The following is a 26,568-nucleotide window of genomic DNA, read 5'->3' as shown; positions in this document are numbered from 1 at the left end:
TCGGGTCTCCACACCGCCTCTTTGCCCCAAGCAGTCTTCAGCTCGTGGGCCCAGATTCTCTTGTAGACTTTCTCTACACATCCTTTTGCTGGACAGCTCTGCTGACAGTGCTCACTGGGCAGGGCTAGGAGGCCCCGCAGCGTGACTGATGGGATCCCCCAAAGGCACTTCTGTGGGTCAGAAGCGGGGGAGCGTCCAGCTGGGTCTCCTGGGGGCCGGGTGACCAGCGAGCCCTGAGTCTGGCGGCTGCGGGCATGGCTGGGCCTCCCCCTCCAGACTGGTCACACACCCCTGTGCTGGGGCCCTGAGGCCCCACGGTGACCCAGCCGAGCTCCGTCGGGCCCGGGGAACCCGTCCGGCAGGCCCGTCCCCACGTCCGTGTCGCCCGGCAGGCCTGTCCCCATCCACCCTGCGCGTTCCCCATGCGCGCTTCTGCTGAGTCTCTCCCGTGTGGCCTCACCACTGCAAGCGAGGCTTTGGGAACAAGAAGAACCAAAGAGAGGGTTTTTTCCTAACGCTGTGACGAAGGTGCAAGTGTCTGTATTTCATTCTAACCCCTGCCCCCGCCAGAGCCCACATTCTGAGGAGCGAGGAGGCGCCTGGAGTCTGTCCACACAGCACACGGGGTGGCCCCGCCTGAGCCTGTGCTCATCTGTGTGTGTGTCTGTGTCTGTGTGTGTGTGTCTATGTGCCTGTGTGTGTCTATGTGTGTGTCTGTGTGTGTCTGTGTCTATCTCTGTGTGTGTGTCTGTGTGTGTGTCTGTGTTTCTGTGTCTGTGTCTATGTGTGTGTCTGTGTGTGTCTCTGTGTGTGTCCCTGTGTGTGTCTGTGTGTGTGTCTGTGTGTCTCTGTGTGTGTGTCTCTATGTGTCTGTGTGTGTGTCTCTGTGTGTGTCTGTGTGTGTCTCTGTGTGTGTCTGTGTGTCTCTGTGTGTCTGTGGGTGTCTCTGTGTGTCTATGTGTGTGTGTGTCTGTGTGTCTGTGTGTGTGTCTCTGTGTGTCTCTCTGTGTGTGTCTGTGTGTCTCTCTATGTGTCTGTGTGTGTGTCTGTGTGTGTGTCTCTGTGTGTCTGTGTGTGTGTCTCTGTGTCTGTGTGTGTCTCTGTGTGTGTCTGTGTGTGTCTCTGTGTGTGTGTGTCTCTGTGTGTCTGTGTGTGTGTCTCTGTGTGTGTGTCTCTGTGCGTCTGTGTGTGTCTCTGTGTCTGTGTGTCTCTGTGTCTCTGTGTGTGTCTGTGTGTGTCTGTGTGTCTCTGTGTGTGTCTGTGTGTCTGTGTGTGTCTCTGTGTGTGTCTCTGTGTGTGTCTCTGTCTCTGTGTGTGTCTCTGTGTGTGTCTCTGTCTCTGTGTGTGTCTCTGTGTGTGTCCGTGTGTGTGCGTGTGTCTGTGTGCCTGTCTCTCTGTAGCACGTGCACCCTTGTGCGTGTCTGTGCATACCTGTAGGGTGTGCATGGTCTCGGGTGAACCCTGTCCCCGCCGCCCCGGCACTCAGGTGGGAGGCTCTGATCACCCGCTGTCTTACAGGAGCTGTGCCGTCAGCGCATGGCGGTGCGCACGACCGAGCGCCCCGAGGCCACGCACACGTCCCGCGTCAGCAGTGTGTCCTCCCAGTTCAGCGACGGGCCCATGCCCAGCCCCTCCGCGCGGAGCAGCACCTCGTCCTGGTCAGAGGAGCCCGTGCAGCCCAACATGGACATCTCCACCGGCCACATGGTCCTGGTAAGGCCCTGGGCCCTGCCACGCAGAGTGGCCGCAAGAGGCTGGGGGGCTGTCCCTCACTGCCCGGCCGCAGCGTGCCCACCAGGGGAGCGGCTGGGAGGGACGGGGTGGGGCGACTGCCCAGCCTGCGCCCCGCCCACCAGGGGAGGGGCTGGGAGAGGTGAGGTTGTTGGGGGAGGGTCCCCGATTGCCCAGCCAGCACCCTGCCCACTGGGGGAGCGGCTGGGAGAGGTGGGGTTGCTGGGGGAGGGTCCCCAACTGCCCAGCACACTGGCGAGGTGGTGAGGGGAGGGCACCCTGACATCCAGCCTGCCCCCGAGGCCTCCCCAAGGGAGGGCTGTCCCCACTCTACACAGGACACTGGCCCCAATGAGCAGCTGTGGGGTTTGCCCTGGGAATGCACACAGGTGAGTGCCAACTGAGTGCACGCAGTTGAGTGCTGACTGTGTGCCAGGCTTTCTGAGCAGCAGCGTCTCAGTGAATAAATGTCCCCCCACCCCCTGCTGCTTCTCGTGGGAAGGGTCTTCTGCCCGCCCAGCACAGAAGCCTCCCCACAGGAAGCCCCCCGCCCGTGCTGGAGCATGTGGTCCTTGATGCGTAGTCACCGTCCAGGTTTTATAAGAGGCGCTCATTCACAGCTCAGCCGCTCGCACCGTGTGGACAGGTCCTGACAGCCGTGGCCCCCGCCCTCCGGTCTCTCCCTGGTCAGTACCGTCTCGCTGGCCACAGCCCGGCCTGCTGGGGGCAGGCTGCAGATGACCCTGGGCAGAGCCCGGGCTGCTGCCCTCAGAACAGCTGGGACCCCACGGTCAGGGAGGAGCGTCCACCGTACTTAGCGTCCGGAGACCCGCCGTGGGGCGGGGCCTCCACACTGCCCTTATGGTAAACGCTTGCTCTTCGTGGGGACTCTCCTAGGTGTTTATCTGCTAACAGCACGCACCCTGGGGTGCACCCACAGGAAGCCAGTGTCTTGGTCCCCCCGGCACAGAGACCAGCATAGACGGGCGGCTCAGCAGACACTCGAGTCCCTCAGTCTGGAGGCGGGGGCTGAGACGAGGCCGGCAGACATGGGGTTCAGTGGGAGCGCGCGTCCTGGCTCTCAGATGGCAGCCTCTCGGCATGTCCTCTGTGGGGAGGGGGCAGGGAGCTCTGGGGTCTCGTGAGGGCCCTGATCCCAGCGCAAAGGCCGCACCTCTGACCTCGTCACCTTGGGGGCCAGAATTCCAGGGAATGTGGAGGACACAGACGTTCGCCCCAGAGCAGCTGGGAGACCACGTGTTCGCTAAAGAGCTTCGGTGGGCAGCTGGAGGTGAGGCCTGGGGTTGCCCACAGTCACCTCGGTGGGCAGAGGCCTCACTCCCAGATGTGTGAGTCCCAGGGCAGGAGATATAGGTGCCTCACGGACTGATGGATGCAGCTGAGACCACAGGACAGGAGGAAGCCGAAGTCCAGGAGCTCAGCTCTGCTCCCGCCCCTGCAGGCAGAGGGCCCGGGGCTCAGGCCGCACGACGCTCCCAGCGCTCCGCGTGGACGTGGGGGCGTCCTGAGTCCCGGGTCTGCAGTTTCCTGGGGAGGCAGCTCACCCTTGGGCCTCAGACGTGCTGCCCTGCTGCGCCCACAGCCAGCATCCCAGGAAGAGCCTCTCCTGCGGGTTGTGGCTCAGGCGCTCAGTCGTCTCTGACTGCGAGCCCGCGGACTGCAGCCCCCAGGCTTCCCTGTCCAGGGGATCCCCCAGGCAAGGACACTGGAGTGGGTTGCCATTCACTTCTCCAGGGGATTTTCCCCACCCAGGGGTCGAACCCAGGTCACCCGCATTGCAGGCGTATTCTTAACAGACCAAGCCACCATCTGTGGATAAATAACTGTGGTTATATTACTTTAGAGCTGATTTTTTAGAGAACATGCCCCTTTTAGAAAAGGAAATTCATCCGAAAGTTCAGTTTTCTCATGGAAGTCAGTCCTGGGCCAGCATGTCAGCGAGGGATGTTTGTCTGGCAAGTTCCCTCTGGGGGCACGGGTTGAGAGTCTTTGCCCTGCTGTGATGTCTCCGTATTTCCAGACCTTCAAGTTGCAACTTGATGTATCTCACCTCCAAACGGGAGGTGAGAGTATTGTTTTCCATAGAAAATTGTGTCTCCCGGTTCCCTGTGTGACAGCAGGTGTGAGAGGGAGCCTGGTGGTAGTCTCTGGGTGAGTCCCTACCTCACAGAGCTGACCCACCATCCCCCGGCCACCCGCAGCCCCACTAACGTGCGGCGAGCCCCGGCGACGGCAGCAACCCCCGTCCACCACCATCCAACACAGACACCTGCATGCCCTGGGCCGGCCCGTGGACTCAAGGCTCCCTCTCATTAACCGACTTCGTCTGAATGGGGGTCACCAGCTGCTCTTCCCGACTTGGAGTGGGGAGCAAACCCCGTGGAGAGAGGCCAGTGGGGCCACGAGGACGCCACTGCACACGGCCCGGGCCGCTGCCCCCTGACCCGGGCCTCTGCCCCCTGACCCGGGCACAAAGAGGCCTCTCAGCCCTCCATGGTCGTTGTCCCCCGCACAGGGCACCGAGATGTGGAGACGGGCAGAAGCGAGTTCCTGTGGCCTTTTTACGCCGTCTCACCCACGACGGCAGGTGGCACGGCTCGTCTCTTAGGCTCGGGAACCGCGGCCCTTTCTCATGGGGCCACCTCCCCGGGCCAGGCGGTCTTGTCAGTGGACGCTGGCCTCACGTCCGCATGGGCTGTGGAGCACCTGAACCTCAGGACCTGACCCCCCGACCTGCTGACGCGTGAAGGCCGCCGGGACACGGGCGTCAGGCCCGCTCCCGGCACAGCCAGCCAGCCAGCCCCCGGGGCCAGTCGCTGATGCTGCGGGGGCCACGAGGGCAGCTGTGCCAAAGTCCAGGCAGACCCCAGGAGCCAACCAGGAACCCGCTGGGAGGCGCGCTCGCCCCAGGGTAGAGGACAGAACGTGCCCCTCCGCAGAGCCGGGAGCCTCTGAAGGACCGGAGCAGACTGCTGCTGAGCCAGGCCGCTGTAGCCAGAGGGCGGTGGGGGCCGCCTGGTGGGAGCCCTCAGCCCTGAGCACCCTCGCCCCGCACCCCGGCCACCCCATCCATGCGGCATATGGTCGGGGTCTGCTCCGAGGCCCCACACTGGGAGTGCCATACAGGGCTCTCGACACACCAGTCCTCCTGGGGGTGAGAGGAGCCGTCAGCCCTCCCCCCAGGGGAGGCAGGCGGCCCCGCGAGGCCTTCGCAGGAGAAGTGCACGCAGTCACAGGCTGCGGTGCCGACGACGGAGCCACTGACCGCAGCCCACCCAACCAGGGCGGTCTCCAAGACGGAGGAGGCCAAGCCAGCTCAACGGCAGGGATGGCCTTCCCACTGCACTGGGGGTCCCGGGCGGAAGGACAAGACCCAGAGAAGTGGGCCAGGGAGGCAGGTGTTGGTGCAGGCCCAGAGGCAGTGAGGTCTCAGGCTGGCCATCAGGAGCCCGCTGCCCCCAGAGCCACCTCCCCCGATGGGGTCCAGCACAGCCTCAGAGGCTGCCAAGCCCGGGGCTAGACCTGGAGATCGATGGACGTCTTGCTGGCACCAAGGGCACCAGGCCCCCACAACTGGCAGAAGCTAGGAAGCATGGCCATATCCTGGCCCCGAGTCCCTGATGAACCCTCTGACCTTTGCTTTCTCATCCTCAACACAGGCTCAGTGGTAGCATCCTTGCGAGTTCCCCGTGAGGGTTAAACCAGGGAGGTTAAACCAGGAGGTTTAACCCAGGGAGATGCTGGGCCTGTGGACCTGCAGCTGTGACGAGTAAACTGGGAAGGATTAGGGCCAAAATCTGAATAATTTTCCTCCGATGAAGCTGAGGAGACAAGGGCCTGCTCCGCAGGGAGACATCCGGTATGCAGGACACTGCAGCCCTGGGTGCAAGTGGCAGTGCTTGGGGTGGGGGTTGCGAGCCCAGGAAGGGGGCCTGGAGGCTGGGCCTGACCATGCAGCACGCAGGCCTGGGGCGAGGTGGGGGCCCCAGCGTCACCACGAGGGGAGCTAGGGAGGAAACGCCCTCGGCGGTAAACCGGGCTGGCTTCTGAAGACGCGTTTCCAAGGCAATGTGACCAGGTCTGATGCAGCTCAAGACAGTGCTCTGGAGATGGAGGCGTCGGGCCAGGGACTGCATGGAGCTGCGGTCAGCATCGTCATTTACACTCGTGACGGGCATGGCTTCTTCAGACCCCCATCCACCCTTTGGAAAGCTAAAGGGTCACCTTTGAATTTACCCTTTCAAAAGGCCTGTTTCTAGACCACGCTCATCTTCAGAGCCTGACTTGTCAGCATGCGGCTTTGGGGTGGTGCTGAGAGCAGGTGGGGGTCCCTAGAGCCTGGAGTTGGAGGACCTCATGTGCGGGGCTGTGTAGACGGGGTGGCCGTGTCTTCAAGTTGAAGGTCTGGGCCTGGACTGGATCTCTGCAACCCCCTCACTCCTGGAAAATACAGGCGTGAGCACCCTGAGCGTGAGATGCAGCACTGTCCCGAGAAGCCTGACGCAGGACCTGGGTTCAGCCCATTTCACAGATGAAGACGGTAAAACTGAGGGTGGTAAAGTGAGCCCTGGAAACTGGGAAGTCAGTACACTGCAAACCATGACCGAGGCCGCCTCTCAAAGGGAGGACACTTAACGGACGGAGCTGGGGTGTTTGGTGACGGGCTACACGGGCGGAGGACGTGCTGTGTCCACGGAGAGGGCGGCCACTCGGCCCTCACGGCCAGCCACAGCAGGGCTCCCCGGAGCCGCCTGCTTTGCACCCTGACCGCTGGGCCTGAGAGTGCTGGCATGGTCTCCTCCCCCTCAGGCTCCTCAGTTCAGGTTAATACTTCTGTGCCCCCAACGGCAGAAGTCAGAGGCCCAAGCCGGAAGCCGCGTCTCTTCCCCAAGGCCCGGTCTGTCAGAGGAGGGCGTGGGCAGCCCCAGCTTCCTGGTCTTTAAATTCGGCGCCTGTGTTCCTACCCCTGGAGGCGTGAGTGTCCAGCTGCTGTGGGTCATTGGCCCTCACATGGCCTGTCTTAGCCCGGCGGTCGGCACCCTAGATAGGGTAGCTCAGATGACAGAATCTGACTGTCTCTAGTCCTGGCGGCTGGAAGCCCGAGGTCGGGGTGTGGGAAGGTTTACCGGGGCCTCTCTCTGCCACGTGGCCGCAGTCCTCCCCGCGTCCTCACACGGCCGACCCTCTGCATGCGTGTCCTCATCTCGTCTTATAAGGACCCCATCAGAGTGGACCACGGCCCACCCACCACTTGATCACCTCTTTCGAGGCTCCACCTCCAGGCAAACTCACACCCGAGGTCTTGGGGGCCGGACTTACCCTGTGGGTTTGGGGGACACAGCACGTGATGGGGCCTGAGGCCTGAACCGTACACGTTTGCTGCTCATGTGAAGGCAGGGAGAGGCCGGACTCCTTTCTGCCGCAGCCCTCCACCACGCACTGTGCTGGAGGTGATGGGCTTACACTGCCGGGAGGCGGCCGGCTCCCCAGGCTCCGGGGGCGTCTGCTCTGCAGCCCCCACCTGCGGCGAGTGGGCTGGAGGGGCGGCTGGTGGACAGAGGCTGTCTCCTCCCACTCTGGGTGCAGCGACCCCACCCCCCTGGTGCAGTGACCCCAGGGTGCAGTGATCCCACCCCTCCCCTTCTGTGCACAGTGACCCCCACCCCTCCCCCTCCGGGTGCAGTGACCCCACCCCTCCCCCTCTGGGCACGGTGACCACACCCCTCCCCCTCTGGGTGTAGTGACCCCACCCCTCCCCCTCGGGGTACAGTGACCCCCCACCTCTCTCCACTCTGGGTGCAGTGACCCCCCAATCCTCCCCAGGTACAGTGACCCCCACCCCTCCCCCTCTGGGCACGGTGACCCTCCCCCTCCCCCTCGGCATGGTGACCCCCACCCCCCCTTTAGGCCCAGTGACCCCCACCCCTCCCCCTCTGGGTGTGGAGACCCCACCCCTCCCCTCTGGGCACGGTGACCACACCCCTCCGCCTCTGGGCACGGTGACCCTCCCCCTCCCCCTCTGGGCACAGTGACCCCCGCCCCCCTGGGAGAAGGCGCGTCTCCAGGAGGGTCCTCAGGAAAGGAGGGTGTTAGCACAGGAAGCAACAGCAGGTGGCAGGAACCACGTGGGCCGTCAGCTTCTCACCAGGAGCTGGGGCGGGGGCCACTGCTCAGCGGGGAATAGAAGGTGCGGGGAGGCGGGGCAACACTCAGACACTCGGGCCTGGGCCCCGGGCTTCTGCAGAGCCAACCCGGGGCCTCGGCTAACCGTGCCGCCCACTCGGCTGGCCCTCCACACGGGGCTGCTCTGGCGCTTCGAGGTCGATGCCTTTTTTCCTGGCCGCACCTCAAAGCATGTGGAACCTTAGTTCCCCAAGCAGAAAGTGAGGCTGCACCCCTGCGCTGGAAGCACAGCGTCTTAACCACTGGGCCGCCAGGGAGGCCCCGGTGGCGTCGGTGGCTCCTCGCTGCTTGGTCCTGAGGGACTGCCGTCTCCCCTGCGCAGCACTGGGGGCGCAGAACCGTCGTTACATTTTTGGTGGAACTTGTCTTTGTTTGTCTGTGATTATTAAACCGCTGATTTATCGTTTAAAGTGCTAGGATGATGCCGGAACGACGTCCTTGCTTGTCATGCCTTCTTGTTGAGAGCGAGCTGTGTAAGATAGCGTGGGATTCAGCACTCAGTCAGGGTTGGCTGAATTAGACTGAACGCTCAAACACAATCTGTAAGCTTGTGAGTTAACGTTTCCGAGGGGAAAAAATGGAAACTGGCGTCCAGATAGCACTTGGGAAGTGTCCATTCACACGCACAGACACGAAACGCACCCCGTGTGCCTGACCGCCTCCCTCAGCGAAACCTGCATGTCACCCAGAAAAGAGGCCACGTTCTTCCAGCCCAAAGGGCTCTTCTGGGGTCTGGCAGATTTAGAAACACTCGGGAAGCGGAGTGACCGCAGTGTGAGTCCAGGCCCAGGGCGGAACTGTGTGTAAAATCAGTAGTATATAACGTGTTGTTGTTCTTGTTGAGCCTCCAAGACGTGTCTGACTCTTTGCGACCCCATGGACTACAGCACACCAGGCTTCCTGTCCTTCACTATCTCCTGGAGCTTGCTCAGACTCATGTCCATCGAGTTGGTGATGCCATCCAACCATCTCATCCTCTGTCGTCCCCTTCTCCTCCTGCCTTCAACCTTTCTCAGCATCAGGGTCTTTTCCAATGAGTCAGCTCTTCGCATCAGGTGGCCAAAGTATTGGAGTTTCAGCTTCAGCATCAGTCCTTCCAATGAATACTCAGGACTGATCTCCTTTAGGATGGACTGATTGGATCTCCTTGCAGTCCAAGGGACTCTCAAGAGTCCTTCAACACCACAGCTCAAAAGCATCGATTCTTCTGTGCTCAGCTTTCTTTATAGTCCAACTCTCACATCCATATGTGACTGCTGGGAAAACCACAGCTTTGACTGTGCAGACTTTTGTGGGGAAAGTGGTGTCTCTGCCTCTTAATATGCTGTCTAGGCTTGTCGTAGCTTTCTTGTATAACATGTAGCTTCTGAAATCGCACCTCACTGGTAGTTTGTCCGTGAACCACTTTGGCTCATCCTCCGTCCCTGCCACGTGGCGCAGCTGCAGGGCACAGCGCGCGCTCCTGAGTCTGAGTGAAGCAGTCAGTCAGTGTGCTGTCCCGAGAAGGCTTCAGTCTGTTTGCAGTGAGCAGGAGGGTGCGGCTGGAGAAGGGTGGATGCAGCCGAGTGCCGGGCACAGTCCTTTGCTGGGAGACCTGCTGTCCTGGGAGGCCTGGGCAGGGAGGGGCCGCTGGTCCGGGTGGGCAGGAGATGGCAGGAAAGGTCACAGCCCCTCCGGGAACCCTGATCCTGCTCCCAGGGTGAGAGTGCTCGGGAGAAGCGGGGCAATCACACAGCCTTGAACGGCTGTGACCCTGCCCAGCGTGAGGGGCTGCTCTCCGTCCGCATGTGGCCCCTGCGGCTCCCTGAGCAGGGAGGGTCCAGCTCCCCCTTTGCTCAGTTGAGCGCGTCTGCCAGAGGTGAGGGAGTGACCCGCAAGCGGGACCCCAGGGGTCACGACCTCTGTCCTCTGACGGCTTCTCTTCCGGAGTCAGAGGGGAGAGGCGCTGATGAAAGATGGTCCCAAACCCAAAGGCTGCCTCCCAGGGCGACCCCTGGGCCGCTCAAGACCGTCGGCTTGGTCTCCCCACCCGCGGAACAGGGCGGCTCACGAAGCCCCGTGAGGGTGCGCGAGCGCTCAGCCTGTGCAGGGCCGCCCAGGCCTCCATGTACCGCGCCCCGCGTGCCGCGGCGTCCCCTCGCCTCCTCTGCGAGGCCTGGCTTCGCCTGAGTCCCTCTCCCGCCCCCGACAGGCTCAGCAGTTGCAATTTAATTATTGTCTGGGTGATTTTACCAAGCACATCTCCGCCCCCTCCCAGATGACCTCCGGGTCGCTGACTCTGACCCTGGTACCTCCCTCTGAGACAAGTTTCGTCCTTATTTTAGTTTCACCTTATGTTTATACCCTTAAACTAACCCTTTGTTAATTGCTGATTTTCACACTCAGCCCTTATTTAGGCTGACTCATTTTTTCCACATCAACATCACTTTTCTCAGTTCTTTGTTTTGGGTAAAATTTCCTCTTGTCCTAAAACATATTCTTCTTGCAGTCCTTTAGAAGGAAAGCCTTCCCGTTTTTGTCTGAAAATGTCTTTAATTAATCCTCACACTTGCGAGATCGATTAGACAAGGGTCCGATTCTAGTCACCTTTCTCTCATTGCTGTGAAAGCACTATTTTCTTGCCTTTGATGCTGTTGACAGGCTGTTTGTTGTTGGTGTGGAGGCTGTACCTTCAGGACGTACCTTACTTTCTTCCTGACGTCCCCAGCTCCGTTGCTGAGGAACTTCCTTGTGCCCTGTCTTCGTGTGGACCCTACTTTATGATATGTTTTTCTTTTGCTCCAGCCTTGCTGCGATTCCTGAAGTCAGAATTCCTGTCTCCCACCAGCTCTGGGAGATGAAGCGCCGTTTACAGCTTGCCCCTGACTGCGGGCTGCTGTTCCGCCCCGTGCGCATCCCTCTCTGTCCCCCCGCCTTGCATCCCAGCGCGCCTCGCCCCTCAGCAGTGTCTAGCTGGCCACGTGGCTCGCCCCTGTGTCTGCCGTCTCCGGGACTGTCTTCTCATTTGCAGTTGTCCTGTTGCCTGTCCCAAGTCTGCCGGCTGCCTTGCACTTGTCCTATATTGTTGAACCTCCTTTGACAGTTCTAAATGTAGCGTTTGACTGTTTCCATGTAATATTAATATTTCTATTATCTAGGTTCCTATGAGCTGAAACTCACACTTGGGTATGTTTGCCATCTGTTGGATTCTGGAATTTCAGATTATAAGCTGCTCATTAGTGGGGCTTTGTCTCTCAGAATTTTCTGTAGCCCATGCTGACAGTGTTGACCTCAAAGGAGAAGTTTTAAGATTGATATTCCAGCCACTCCTGGCTTTCATGAAACCAGAACCATCTTTACATCAGCTCCCCATCCAGAGAGTCCCAGGTGAAGTACATATTGTGAATTTGACCCTCAACCCTAGATGAGGCCCCAGGTCCAAATGTTTTCCCATTTTGAGTCTGTAGGGAGATAGGTAAGCTCCCTGTGGCCTGAGCAAACGCTTTCACTGGCAGTGTGGCCTCTGAGCGTCCTGGTTTGGGGAGGAGGTGTCTCACACCCAGCACCCTGCCTCCTACGTGTCCGGTTGCCCAAGGTCTCGTGTGGACAGTGGAAGCGCAGCACCCGGGACTTCCCTTTAACTTGTGAAAGGCTGACTGTGCCGTCCACCCAGCATCTCCGGGTTCTCACAGAGGAGGCCTTTCAGGTTGCTTGTTCTCCTCTTCAGGAACATGAGACTCATTGCAGGTTAAACACAGTGTGGACGGCTGCTGCCAGTTGCCTTCACACCACCTTCAGAGTCACATCTAAGGCCCAGCTTGACGTTCTACGTCGTGAATGAGACACCTCAAGGTGCTCCCGTGTTCTGAGAGTGACCAGCCGCCTCATCCAGGCCAGTTCCCACACTTCCCTTTGGTACATGGGCAAAGGGGTCACCAGTCCCAAAGAAGGGCAATGCCAAAGAATGTTCAGCCTGCCACACAGTTGCACTCATCTCACACAGTAGCAAAGTAATGCTCAAAATTCTCCAAGCCAGGCTTCAACAGTACATGAACCGTGAACTTCCAGATATTCAAGCTGGATTTAGAAAAGGCAGAGGAACCAGAGATCAAATTGCCAGCATCCGTTGGATCATAAAAAAAGCAACAGAATTCCAGAAAAACATCTCCTTCTGCTTTATTGATTATGCCAAAGCCTTTGACTGTATAGATTGCAATAAATTGTGGAAAATTCTTCAAGAGATGGGAATACCAGACCACCTGACCTGCTTCCTGAGAAATATGTATGCAGGTCAAGAAGCAACAGTTAGAACCAGACATGGAACAACAGACTGGTTCCAAATTGGGAAAAGAGTACATCAAGGCTGTATATTGTCACCCTGCTTATTTAACTTATATGCAGTATAAAATGCCAGGCTGGATGACGCACAAGCTGGAATCAAGATTTTCGGGAGGAATATCAATAACCTCAGATACAGAGATGACACCACCCTTATGGCAGAAAGTGAAGAGGAACTGAAGAGTCTCTTGATGAAAGAGGAGAGTGAAGAAGCTGGCTTAAAAATCAACATTCAGAAAACTAAGATCATGGCATCTGGTCCCATCACTTCATGGCAAATAGACGGGGAAACAGTGAGAAACATTATTTTGGGGGCTCCAAAATCACTGCAGATGGTGACTGCAGCCATGAAGTTAAAAGATGCTTGCTCCTTGGAAGAAAAGCTATGACCAACCTAGACAGCATTTTAAAAAGCAGAGACATTTCTTTGCCTACAAGGGTCCGTCTAGTCAAAGCTATGATTTTTCCAGTAGTCATGTACGGATGTGAGAGCTGGACTGTGAAGAAGGCTGAGCGCCGAAGAATTGATGCTTTTGAACTGTGGTGTTAGAGAAGACTCTTGAGAGTCCCTTGGACTGCAAGGAGATCCAATCAGTCCATCCTAAAGGAAATCAGTCCTGAATATTCATTGGAAGGCCTGATGCTGAAGCTGAAGCTCCAATACTTTGGCCACCTGATGCGAAGAACTGACTCCTTGGAAAAGACCCTGATGCTGGGAAAGATGGAAGGCAGGAGGAGAAGGGGACAACAGAGGATGAGGTGGTTGGATGGCATCACCACCTCGATGGACATGAGTTTGAGCAAGCGCCGGGAGTTGGTGATGGACAGGGAGGCCTGGGGTGCTGCCATCCATGGGGTCACAAAGAGTCGGACACGCCTGAGGGACTGAACTGAAAGGGGTCACCTTGCTTCAGGAAGTGCCTGCACAGCTGTGTGCAGCACAGGCCGTCTGTGGACATGTATGGACAGGCACCTTGGTCAGCAGCAGCTGGGCGGGTGAGTGGACCCTGGACACTCACGTCTGGTGGCCACGGGGAAATGCCAGTGATGTGAGTGTTGCTGTAACAGTCGAGGCAGCTTTGGGAGGGGCCCTGATGGTTCCCGGTTGGGTTGTGCTGGAGGAGCAGGAAGACTGACGTCTGACAACCCTCTGCTTCACCCCTCAGAGCCTGAGAGCGCGTGGGCGTGTCATTCGGGCAGCGCACGGTGTGATTGGCAGCTGAACTGGGAGAGGTGGAAAATGCATTTGGTAGTCTTATCTCCAACTTTTCACCCTAAAAAGTGAAAATAATTTTTTTTTTGAAAATAATTTTTGATAGATCAGCTCTCTTCTCTCTTCCACCTTGAACTCCCCGTTTGAAAGCAACTGAACAAAGAACGCTTGTCAACCAAATCCTGGTTATTGTGGCTGACGATCAAAGCTTCATCTTTCCCTTTCTCTTTGCTGTATTTTGGCAGTTTCGCTGCTGGTTGGAAGGTCTTGGGGAGGACAGGAGACACAGGTCTAGGCTTCATTCCCTTTCAGCAAGTTTGGTTGGTGAGAAGATGAGGGTAAACGCTTGTGTCTTATATTAGCTTTTCCTGTCTTGGTGTCACTTCTATTCCCTTGCTCTCATATTATTGCCAAAGAGCGTGTGGCCTGTTGGTTTCAGAAAATTAAAATCCAGACATTGTACTTCCAAATAGCACTTTTAGATCGTGTGCAAATATCCCCTAATACTATTCTGTAGAGTCCAGCCTTTCCCCTCTGGATACGGGAGAGGAAATTCTTGTGTATGCTGCTCTCCTAGCTAACCTTTACTGCACCCGCTGGAATTCTTTCTTCTCCCTGAAAACTCCATCAGAAAATTGTAATGAGTACATCACTGGTACAGAACAGAAAAGACTGCTGCTAAGAAAAGCCCTACTGCTTGGCGTCGCGCACGATGCTGTCTCTGTGTTGCTAGGCAACCATCCCCCCTCCTCCCTCTTCCTGAGAGGTTTCCCTGTTAAGCGGTTGCCGTCGTCTTTCGAGTGAAAATTGCCTCCTCTCAGCTTTTTCGTGTCAGCTAGGTGATGGTGAAGGTGCTGGGTCTCAGAATCTGCTCTTACCATTGTGATTTGAGATTGGCCACTTGAATTTTGTAGGTGACCATCTGGTTGGGGAGGTGTGGGCGGATGGCCCTTTAAACATATGGGCCTGCTGGTGCACACACAGGAACGTCATCGCTACTGCTTTTCACAATGATCTTGAGGCAGCACTGCCTGAGTCGCCGAATGACAGTGAAAACGCAGTGATTTCTCCATCGCTCACCTTCCTGTCTGACGTCACCCGTCAGGCCCCCCACCCCAAGCTAGAGGTGGCAGGGGTGTCCTTGGGAGAGTGCTGTCTCCCAGAATTCGTTTCTTCGTTAGAAGATCTTTGAGAGTTGGTTATCTTAAAACTGCACTGTCGTGATTCTTTTTTTCCTCTTATTGCCTGTCAGCTCTGGAATCCAAGGTTGGTTTCCAACTACATTTTGAACATTAATGGAATTTCTGAATAACTCATGGTTGAAAGTATTTTTCATATATCAAAAAGACATGACTGAGGCTGGAATCAAATGCTTATTATCTCATTTAATAAAGACTCTTTGGGATTTTCCAGGCAAGAGTACTGGAGTGGGTTGCCATTGCCTTCTCCATTATTAATCTATATTAATTTAAAAAATTGTTTAAAACTAATATTTGCAAATGCATCCTTTCCTATTGTCCAAGTAATTTATAAAAAGTGGACAGAGAGGTAGCTACAGCTAGACAGTTCACTTTTCTCGTTAAACCATTCTGCTTTCTCTTCCACATCAAAGCCTCAGACATTAACTGTCTTTGTAAATGCTAACATTGGCTTCTGCACTAAACCATCTATGGACCAACTCTGATTATCCAAGGAATGAGAGGATTTAATTATTGGTAAACACAGGGGTTTTCAGTGGATGAGAAATGCCTCAGGAGAGTGTAGTCTACTCAGAATGACGGGCGTCTGCGTCTTGCTTGCAGTTTCTCCTAGTTTTCCATTTATCTATGAAGGTGAGTGTATCGTTGGTAGAAATAAGACAGCTTAATGGTAATTTTTTGTTTGATAAACAGCTGTTTCAGGCATTTAAAATGCCATGGGTAGACATCTTAAGCTTTTAAAAGGCAGAAATTAGTAGAAATATAATGAACTTGAATTAATGTTTCTTTGGACTTGCGTTAATGGAAGTAGCTGCAGCCTGAGAGACCGATGTTCAAAATCACCACATTGTCAATTGTGAGGTCTTTTTTTTTTTTTTTTTTTTACTGTCTGTAGACCAAAAGTACAAAAAGAAGAGAAGCTTACAAAAGATATTTGGTGAAAGCAGGTGGTCCGGATGAATAATGTTTCTTTCATTAACATATTTCCCTTATTAACTGTATAATTAATTGTACATAGCCAAGGGAAGCTATGGAAATTGCATTTTGAGATGTATCAAAGCCGCCTTATGCTTCAGACTTCCATGCAATTTACCATTAATGAATCCAGAGATGGGAGCCTCCAGTCTATAATTATTACTTACTATTTGAATGACAAGCAAAGAATTTTATCAGCAGAGTTTTAAATGAAAGGGGATTAGCTGCTAATGTTGAAATTGTTCATCTTATGAAAATAATTTTGAAGAAAATGTTTTAGTGGAAAGAGAGGTTTGAGGAAAGCATTTGCCATTAAAATAGCCATTTTCTGATACTCTGTATGAATCTGTCCACGTTTGACAGCAGGGTGCAAATACTTTTGAAAGTGAATGAATATTTTATAAGCTGCAGAGCTGCTCATGCATCCCAGGAATAGATTATGCAATATTCCCAAATATCCCAATGAAGGTGAGAGCGTTGGTAAGCTAGGCAGAGAAAAAAGCGAGGCAGAAAAAATGAAATACATGAAAATATATTGAAATACAATGAAATATATTCTGCAAGAAATTAAAATTTGTTTCACAGCATAGAAGTCTGTCTTTCCCTCTGCTGAGTGCTCATTTAAGATAGTAAATATGGTGGAGAAAACTGAAAAATGAAGCGCTGAGACCCATTCTTCCCAACGGCTTTCACTGTTGAGGCCGGCACGGCTCAGTGTGTCTCGGAGTGACCCCCGCGTCCACCAGGGGGTCTGGCCTTGGTGCTGAGGCTGCATCGGAGGCCCCTTCTCCAGGTGGGGCTCAGTGGGTGGGTGCACCCGCCTCGTTCATCAAGTGTTACTAACCACCTAGGCTGTGCTGGGCTCCACGCCAGGCACTGGGGCGGTGAGGAGTACAGCGATTGGCCTGGAAACGCATCTTTCACTTCTCTGTGCTGGCTCGTCCCGCTGAATCGATAGCCGGTTTATGGCATCACCTGGCTGGAGCCTGGTGTCCTGCGAACGGGAGAGCAGCCATGCTGCGGTTTCCCAAAGCGTGGAAAGGTTGGTCTGGGGCTGGGGCATGGCTTCTAGGGCCTGTGGCAACCCCCACGAGTGTCCTGGGGGTGGTCCTGGAGCCCCACGGGCTGGGCCCAGGCTCTGGGTGGTTCCCTGGGAGCCCTGGATCCCTTCCCATGTGGGGCCCGGAAATGGCCAGCCAGCAAGGACAGCTGGTGCAGGTGTGTGCTCTGGTCCTTCCTTAGAAGTTCTCATTTTCTCAAAGCCTGGGATCATCCTGGTTTCACTCAAGTGTATTCGAGTGCACTGGGCCTGTTGGCTACTCCAGGGTGCGAATCTCTCAGAGGACGTGTCCGTGTCGTCTGAGAACCAGTCCGCAATCAGCATGGGGACTGAACTCCTGGGCCCATGTGACCTGAAGAGCAGATCAGTGCTTTTGTGCCGCCAGGAGCATTTGCTCCCTGGGACGGTGACCGGTTGCCACGTGCTTCCTCAGGGCTGTTCTTGTGTTTGGAGATGCACACATGCTCACACACCCTTGTCTGTATTTCAGGAGTTGCCTTATTTGTCTAAGTATATCGACGTATCCCATGGACAGAGGAGCCTGGCAGGCCACAGTTCCTAGGATCGCACAGAGCTGGACCTGACTGAAGCAACTTACACAGCTCAGCACATCCAAGGATATCAAGTTGGTTTAGTCGTCAGGCTGATCTTATGTATGAAGTTTGGGTTAAGTATTGACTGTTTCCTGTCGGGCAAACTGATCTTCAGTGAAACATTGTGTGCAGTCGCTCAGGCGTGTCCAACTCTCTGCGACCCCGTGGACCGTGGCCCACCAGGCTCCTCCATCCATGGGATTTTCCAGGCAAGAACACTGGAGTGGGCTGCCATTTCCTTCTCCAGAGGATCTTCCCAACCCAGGGACTGAACCCAGGTCTCCTGCATTGAAGGCAGACGCTTTACCGTCTGAGCCACAAGGGAAGCCCTGAGATAAAGTTAGTGTCAGCAAATATCTGAAGATTTTGTCTGGGTAGCGAAGCATGGAGGCTGTGAGAAGTGTCAGCGTCGTTGGGCATTCAGATTTCTACCCAGGTCTTTACTTCGAGTGGATCAGACGAAGCTTCGGTTCTGAGACCAGACCTGTCCTCACCGGTCGTGTCGGGGGTCAGACTGCGACTCTGCCTCCTCACCAGTCGAGTGAGGCGTCAGGGTTTGCAGACATTTGGGAGGGTGAGGAGGCGCAGGCAGGAGGATGAAATGCGCAGAATCTGCACGCGCTTGCCCGCAGCCCCTGCTGCTTCTGTTCGGGGTCCCTGGCAGCCCTGCCTGCACTGTCGCCCCTAGCCCAGCCCCAAGCCCCCCTTGGGACGCCTGGCTGGTGTCCTCGGTCCTGCCCGGGGCTGGCACAGAACGGGGCATCTTTGTCATCCTGTGCCTCTGCGTGAAGCTCCCACCCGGCCCTCGCCGCTCTCGAGCAAGCCTCATCTCCCGCTCCCCACCCGCAGCTTTCAAGCTCCCAGCCCTGGCCCCTGGTGCCCCCTCCTGGGCCCCGCCACCCCGGCCTCCTCTCTGGTTCTGGAACCACGGGGCCCATTCCCGCCCAGAGCATTCTCCCTCCAGTGACACCCCGCTGTCCCCTGCAGCCTCACCTCCCCATCTTTCAGGAGGGGCCTGCCTTCCTGGGCTCCTCACCCCCCAGTCGCCTGTTTCAGTCCCCTCACCCGCTGCCATTGTCTGAAACTATCTTCTAAACAGTGCTGACCGACTGTGTGTGGTCTTTCTCCAGCTAAAACCCCAGCACCCTGAGGACAGAGTCTTTGACTTGCTGGGTCCCCGGAACATACAACACCCCAGCTCCTACGATGCTTTTAATAAAGCTGGTTGAATGAACAGATAAATGGCTGAATCTACCAACACATGAACAAGGTTCTGAAATAATACTGCAGTTCTCAGCTTCCTCGTCCACAATTAGAGGTAGAATCCATGTTTCACTCATAATGCCCGGCAAAGCTCTTTTTGCCTTCAGTTTAGATTTAAATAGCTGTACATTTATGGAAATATGGTATAATTCTGTTAATTATTTTCCACTGCTTATAAAAAGTCACCTTTGAATTTTGCCTATGTTCATAGAACCTTAATTGTTAAGATGTTAAATAAGATAATAAGGTTCATACAATTGTTCATTTAAACTTCTTTGAGATTCTTGAACATGTCAGCCCTGAAAGGCAGGTGAAGTTACTGCTGCTGTTACCATTACCCGTGGTTCTCGCTCAGCCTCCTGCAAAAGACCTTTGTCACTCTCTCCTACGCACACACCCAAAATTACATGGCACTAAAGTGCCCAGCGTGAAACAAACCCAGTTGTGTAAAGAGACTTTCTCCTGTTTAGTAAGAAGAGGTGGTGAGGACAAAATATTTATTTTTTAAAGTTTACTGATTAGAACGTTTCTGGAACAGAGTGTGTCCCTTATTAACATTTTCCACCAGAGTTTCGGTTTAAGTCTTCATAAAATTGTGATTTTCCTTTTCCATATATCTGTAAAGCAAGGTGAGCGCAGGTCACAGCAGGTTTGATGGGCACATCAGTTAGTGTGGAAGGGTCTCTGAGGGCATCTCCCACCCGCTCAGCCCTCCGTGGGGACGACCCAGCTGTGAAGCTGGAGGCTTCCTGAGCCTGACCCTGCAGAATTCAGGAAATTCCTGTTATCAGTAAGTGAAAGTGAAGGCCGCTCAGTCGTGTCCGACTCTTTGCAACCCCATGGACTATACAGTCCATGGAATTCTCCAGACCAGAATACTGGAGTGGGTAGCCTATCCCTTCTCCAGGGGATCTTCCTGACCCAGGAATTGAACCAGGGTGTCCTGCGTTGCAGGCAGATTCTTTACTAGCTGAGCTCTGAGGGAATCCTATGTTATCAGTAAGCCTCCCTGCAATTAAGGACCCTTCTAGAGTTAGAATACCAAAACTCAGAATTATAATGAAAATATATTAAGTGAAGCTTCCGATCGGTCAAGCTCTACAAAATCGAGACTGAACTAGTTCGTGGGCTCTCAACGCCCTGCTTTGCGAGCAGTCGCCATTTCCTTCTCTCCCAAAAGCACAGCCTTCTCGGTGCCACGTAGGGGCAAAGAACTCATCCTGGGGAGGCTATCCCGGCAGTACTTTGAAAAAGCACGTGGTTTTCTTCAAAGCTTTGGTTTCTTTGTTTTCTTGGTTCTTCCATGTAGTTTATTTTTTCAAGTACAGAAAGAACTTTAGACCAAACCGATAACCCAGGGCTCACAGCCCCCAGCCCAGCCCAGCGTCTCCCGTTTCTCCTTTGCTGCCTCTCTGTCCCGTCTCCGCCTGTATGAGCGTCAGCTGGGGACTTCCTCCTAAAGGTTTTGCATTTGGAACCACGTGAGCTTCTCAGCACTGCTCTAACAACTTAACACCCCTACCACCGCACAGTCGGCTTGGTCAGCACGTCGGAACGGGGAGCTCGATTCTAACTCTCGCCGAGGCAGCCTGAGAGCAGCTTTCGGGGTCGCTGGGCCTGCCGAGACTCCACGCCGCCTTCAGAGCAGCTCGGCCTGGGCCACAGAGCTTTCAGGGGAGGACGGGGGGGAAACGGCCTTGATGCACACGTGTTGGTGAGGCCACCTCTGCTGCGCACGCTCGCTGCTTCTGCTGGTCAGTGTCAGGCTTTCGTCCTCTTCCCAGCTCACCAGGATAAAGGAGGCGCGCTGCCCCCTGCGAGCTCCTGTGTGAACGTCCCCTCCTCAAAAACGGGTTTCCCCGGCGGCGATACGGAAAGTGTAACAGAAAGAGGAAAGGCCACGGGAACGGGCCTTCATTCCTCCTTCCTAATTCCTCTCTCCAATGGGGCTCCCTCAGGCTTTGCACACGCAGCCCAGGGGCTGGATTCCAAGTCATGCAGGCTTTCCCCGAGTGAGCCCCCGCGGCCGGCACAGGGCCGCGCGCTGAGCCGCCTGGTCTGGGTCCCTGCGTGTTCCCTCTCTCTAGTGGGATGCGTGTGTAGCTGCGCTGCAGTTTAAGTTCCCGGGTTGAAGGAGATAAAACAGCGTGTGTAACTGTCCGGTGAGACCCTTCGTCCCTCGGCAGGTGAGACTGGGCGGGTGGGGCAGGGGTGAGAACTTGCTGGGAGGAGGGTGCCGGCCGTGTCCGGAGGTTCCAGTGTGGTTATTGTCCCTGGAGTCAGATGGCAGTTTGAATACGCGTGATTGTATGGTTTGTGATTCCCATTTCAAGCAAATCTTTCCTAAGCTAAGAAACAGCAGAACTACCCTCTGCTCACCTAACCATATCTGCCCTCGCTTGAGTTTGAACAGACTACTTTGAATTTCTAATTCCAAATGTCTTAGCCTGCCTGACGCATAATATCAACAAATACCATTTAAATTATGCCAGATGTGGCAACCTATGACAGACAGAACACCCTCCTGATCCAGCAGGTTACTGTGCCTGCATCTGTGTGCGTGTGGGCTGAGCCCGGACAGCTGACCCCACGTTTCTCCTTTCATCTTTTTTGCTCATAACGTAAATGTCTTACTTTTGGAATTTAGACATTCAGCATACACGTCTTCCTTTAATGCATTAACAAAGACAGGTGACCATGTTTATTTTTAAGGGAGAAAGGTCATCATCTCCCCAAATGGCAGCAGAAGCAGCTCCCTCCTTGCTGTTAAAAGCCTGCATCTGATTCCATCTGATCTTAAAGCTCCAACCTTTAACGGTCTGATTGCTGTTGTGGGCACCCATACCAGCTTCCCAGGTGGCCAAGTGGTAAAGAGCCCACCTGCCAGTGCAGGGGATGTGGGCTCAATCCCTGGGTCGGGAAGACCCCGTGGAGAAGGGCATGGCTACCCACTCCAGTGTCCTTGCCTGGAGAATCCTGTGGACAGAGGAGCCTGGCGGGCTCCGGTCCAGGGGGTCACAGAGTTGGACGTGACTGCGTGCATGCATGCAGAGCAGGAGAGAATAGAGACAAAGCTTTCCGAGCAATGACTGGATCTCCCAAAACCCCAGCCTCCCTCACGACACCCTCCTCTGGCAGAAGCTTGTTTCCAGCAGTGTCACTGTGAAATGGACTTTCACTGGGACAGCCTCTACTGGTTTCGTGTCTGAAGACCCGCAGAGCCACAGGAGTCTCCAGAGATGTGTGCAGACATGGTTTTGCGCCGACATGAGTGGTTTCCGTGTGTACTGATCATTGTGACATGAAGTCAACGGGACCTTAGAGTTTGCTAGGTTTTAGCAATGGTCCACCCTCCTTATGAGTTCTAGTTTTTTGTGTTAAAAGCTTCCAAATTTTGTGTTAAAAGCTTATCTTCATCATTATCTTTAGCAAGTCCTCTTGCCCCTCTCAGGATGTTACCCTCCCATTGCTGGTGGCACAAGCGTGCGGGCTCCATTGCTCAGTCGTGTCTGACTCTTTGCGACCCCATGGACTGTCACCCGCCAGGCTCCTCTGTCCATGGGCTTCTCCAGGCAAGAATCCTGGAGTGGGGTGCCACTCCCTTCTCCAGGGGATCTTCCTCACCCAGGGATCGAACCCGTGTCTCCTGCAACCTCTTATCGGCAAATGGACTCCTCACCACCGGACCACCTGGGAAGCCCCACTGGTGGTGGTAAGAAATGCCTAAGGGACATCATTTCTGTGGCTTTTACCAGAACTAAAACCGCACTGTTCACCCAGGCTCTCGTGACCACTCCATGTCGGTTTGGTCAAGCACTTTGGCAGCCGGGATCTGCCAGGATCCCAGCTCTGTGGGCTGGATTCAGACCAACTCGCACAGGTCTCCAGACCCGTCCTCCCAGCGTTCACAGGTGGGCAGCAACACTCCTGCAGCACGGAGGACCGCCTGGGGGCCAGGGAGCCGAGAGCCCTTGGCTCTCCTTGGAGCAGTCACAGTCCAAAGCCCTTGGGGCCACAGATGCTGGCTTGTTCTGTTGCTGTTCAGTTGCTAAGTCATGCCCAACCACACCAGGCTTCCCTGTCCTTCACTCTCCCAGAGCTTGCTCAAACTCATGTCCATTGAGTCTGTGATGCCATCCAACCATCTCATCCTCTGTCGTCCCCTTCTCCCCCTGCCCTCAAACTTTCCCAGCATTAGGGTCTTTTCCAATGAGTTGGCTCTTTGCATCAGGTGGCCAAAATATTGCAGCTTCAGCATCAGTCCCTCCAATGGATATTCTGTTTCATGAGGAAAGTGCTGGCTTGTTGCTGTTTGACGAAGACAAATTGAGCTAGTCGTGTAGTGGTGAAGTAGATGATTTTAGTAACTGGGATTCTTTCCTTGTGACCCTGGAGCCTGACCCTTGATATCAACGCTGGTAAAACAGTGCTGGTGAAACAGTCCAGATCCTGACATATCTGAGGTGCCAGGTCACAGTCCCACATGGCATCACTAGCTCTTTCTGCCCAGAAATCGGCAGCTCAGCTTCAGGTCTCTAAACTGGCATTCCCAGTGGCGCCTCAAGACTGGCTCATGACACCTCCATCTGAAGCCGGTGATAAGAAGCACGCAGTGGGGAGGAGCTCGAGGAGGCAGTGGGTTGGGTAGAAGGACCACCCTCCCTGGTGAATTGGAAGCAGCACTGAAACCATGACCAGGGTGCTTGGGGATGCCGCGTCTCGTCTCCTTAATCGTGTCAGGAGGGCTGACCACAGCCACGGTGGCTTCGTAGCAGCAACGCCTCTGTGATCCCCCCTCCTGTGCTCAGGCGGCAGTTGGCAGCTGCTGTCCGTGGAGGCTTAACATACTGTATTTCATTAGGTAATGACAGTGTTCCCAGGACACTGTGGTCACAGAATATGGAAGAGACGTTAAGATGCTCTCTAATGAGAAACACCATCTTTTCCATCTGCGTCTAGTTTATAGTCACAAAGTATAATTCATATATTAACTCGGCCAAGCCCCAAACTACCTTAGAAATACGTACTAGAATTCCCATTTTTGCATAGCAGTATATTAAGGGTAAGTAAAATTAGATGGTTTGCCCAAAAAGTCTCTGTGTGGGGACCAAACCTTTTTGTTTATTACATCATTAAGAAGTTTTTTGAAATCAAGCTCACTGCCTTCTCTGTTTTATTAAAGTTGCCTTCCTATTGGAAAACTCCCTTAGGCATTCACAAAGGCTCTGAGAGTGATGGTAAAATTAACTTCCCAAAGATACAAAAGTGTGCCTGTGATTATTTTTTTAATATGTGCCTATGATTATTAACAAAACTCTTTTATACTCCAAAGTATCCCAGACGCTCCATATTCTTAGGAATCACTTTCTTGACCGGAAGGTGTTGACAATTTGATCAGAAAACCATGCAAAAAATACTGGGGCGATATTAACAAACTGTGGACGTACGTCTCCACGTTACAATGCAGCAACTTTTGTCCCAAAGGTTCGAGATTCTGTGTGAATTGATTCTATTAAGTGTGGAAGCCAGCTGGTTTTTCCAACATCTGGAGAGCATTTCCTGAAAAGTTGTGTCGTGGCACGTGGTCCTCGTGGCCCAGAAACTGTTGGTCGTTTTCCTATCCAAACAGTCTAATTATGTGGGCCAGAAAAGGGCATGTGAGCTCGGGAACTGGAAGGTTAAAGTCAGAAATACGAGGAAGATTAAAGAGGAACACCTTAGATTGAGTCAGTATCTCATGAACTAGGTCCTGTGAAAGCTGTCCTCATGGTAACGTCATGTGGTCAAGGCTCAAGAGGTCAGTGTCAGCCAGGTTGACTGCAAATGTAGAAAACCCATATTCTGAAAACCCATATTCTGAAAGCTCAAGACTTTTTTCCATGAATGGTTTGATCTGGAGATTATCTTCTATGCAAGTGCTTCAAACCTAGGCTCTTAGAAAGTACCACAATTCAAGAAGATTTTAGAAACCTTTGCACTCAGGAGTTACCTGAACTCAACCCGAGTGAAGTTCCCCTGATGGACCCAGGCTTTTGGGAACACAATTCCCGTAAGCCCAGAGCCGGCCAGAACCCACGTCCAGGGGAGCGTACTGAGCAACTCTTCAGGATTAAAGACTTGCTTCCAAAGGACCCTTACGAACTGCGGTAGCTGTCTTAACTATCTAAGCTCTTCAAGTTGAGCCAACGGGTGCTGAGCCCTGACTCTGCACTTGACTGGAGTCTTCCAAGTGGTGGGGGGTCTCCCTCACTTGGCCAGCCCCGCTCCAGGGCTGGTGACCCATGCTCTGCTCTGTGTACCCAGAGCTTCCTCTGTGCGGGTGATGGTGTTGGTGTAGGACAGGTCCCTACGCCCCAGGAGCTCACCACCCGTGGGGAAGACAGGTTCCTTACAGTGGGACCGTGCACAGCACCTCCCTAACGAGGCTGCTCACCCAGGGCACGAGGTCCACAGAAGTGACCCACAGGGACACCACAGACCCGGATGCTGAAGGGGGTTAAGATCAAACAGTGGGGGAGACTGGGAGAAGACCTTTCTGAACTCTGGCCATGCCTCCAAACCTGTGAGACCTTGAGATTGTCACAGGAACATTCGACATGAATTGTATGGATGTTCCTTGGGTAACTCAGAAAGGAAGAAGGCAGCAGGAAATATTTAATGAAACATCCCAAACTCCTTATGGTACTTTGGGGGGAGGTTCTTCCAAGTTTTAGATTTGATGGCAAAAATTTTGGATTGCCAGTTATCAACATACAACTGAAGTAATACAAATTACTTCAATCTGTGGTCCTGGAGAAGACTCTTGAGAGTCCACCAGTCCTTGGATTGGTGCAGAGAGATCAAACCAGTCCATCCTAAAGGAAAGCAACCCTGCATATTCATTGGAAGGACTGATGCTGAAGCTGAAGCTCCAATACTCTGGCCACCTGATGCGAAGAGCCGACTCACTGGAAAAGACCCTGATGCTGGGAAAGATTGAGGGCAGGAGAAGGGGACGACAGAGGATGAGACGGTTAGATAGTATCACTGACTCAATGGACACGAATGAGCAAACTCTGGGAGATGGTGATGCACAGGGAAGCCTGGCGTGCTGCAGTCCATGGGGTTGCAGAGCTGGACGTGACTTAGCAACTGGGAAACAACACACAGGTTCCCAGATTGCGTCAGTCATTCAGCAAACACTGACTCTGTGCTAAGTGCACGCAGCACGGGCCGCAGCCTGGAACAGGTACTCTCACGAGAGGATGGAGGGCCTGGCACCCGCAAAGCAGAACAGGATTCGCGTCGCAGAGACGCAGGTTTTACAGCAGTGAGTATCTGATGTGGGGAGTGGGTGGTGGGAAAGGAAGGTCGGGGCAGGGACGAGCCTGAAGGAGGAGGTGGCGTCTGCGCTGACCTGGACGTCTGGGTGGGTTCACAGCAGAATCGGCGTGAAGTGTGGAGAGTGACGGTGACGGGGGACGAGTTCACGCGGGGAAGTGTTCCTGCTGGGCCGGCGTGGCAGGCTGGTGGCATGAAGTCTGGACAGAGCACAGGCTGTCGGGGCACCAGGGGCGGCGTTTGGAGCAGGTGGTGTTGTGACCACAGTCCCGCCTGTGGAGGAACCGGACGGGGCCTGAGGGAGGAAGCGGAGGAGGCGGCAGGATGGTGCGGCTGGGAGACCCCCGTCTCAGCATCGTTTCAGCTCAAGTGAGAAAACCCCGTAGTACTGATGTCGTCCAAGGCCTAGGCAGCAGCTGTCAGGACGGAAAAACAATAGCAACAGCAAAAGGCAGCCCACGCGTGTGCCAAGGACGGTGGCAAGCCACCACAGCCCACGGCTTCGCTCGGGGCGGGGGGCTGTCAGCGGCTTCTGCTTTCACGCTGCTTCCCTTCACTTTCTGTCCTTTCCTGCATGTGCTGTTTACGGAATAAAAAGGTACCGTTTCTTTTAAACCAAGCCCTCCTGCCATACCCACTGTCCCCCACACACACACACGTACATGCACACACACACGTGTACCCGCACGCACA

At 54.5% G+C, this 26,568-nt stretch overlaps 1 protein-coding gene across 1 annotated transcript in view; it reads left to right on the top strand.

Moving 5' to 3' along the window:
* Positions 1–26,568, top strand: part of PTPRN2 (protein tyrosine phosphatase receptor type N2) — a 464,846-nt gene that overhangs the window by 374,511 nt on the left and 63,767 nt on the right. Inside the window, exon 13 of the mRNA XM_052638438.1 lies at positions 1,519–1,713. Within this exon, the coding sequence (XP_052494398.1) occupies positions 1,519–1,713 (195 nt within the window). The remainder of the gene's footprint in view (positions 1–1,518; positions 1,714–26,568) is intronic.

This window comes from Budorcas taxicolor, chromosome 4, assembly GCF_023091745.1.
Source record: "Budorcas taxicolor isolate Tak-1 chromosome 4, Takin1.1, whole genome shotgun sequence".
NCBI classification, from domain to species: Eukaryota; Metazoa; Chordata; class Mammalia; order Artiodactyla; family Bovidae; genus Budorcas; species Budorcas taxicolor.
The sequence above is the reverse complement of the archived record's forward strand: the minus strand, read 5'-3'. Positions and strand labels throughout refer to the sequence as shown.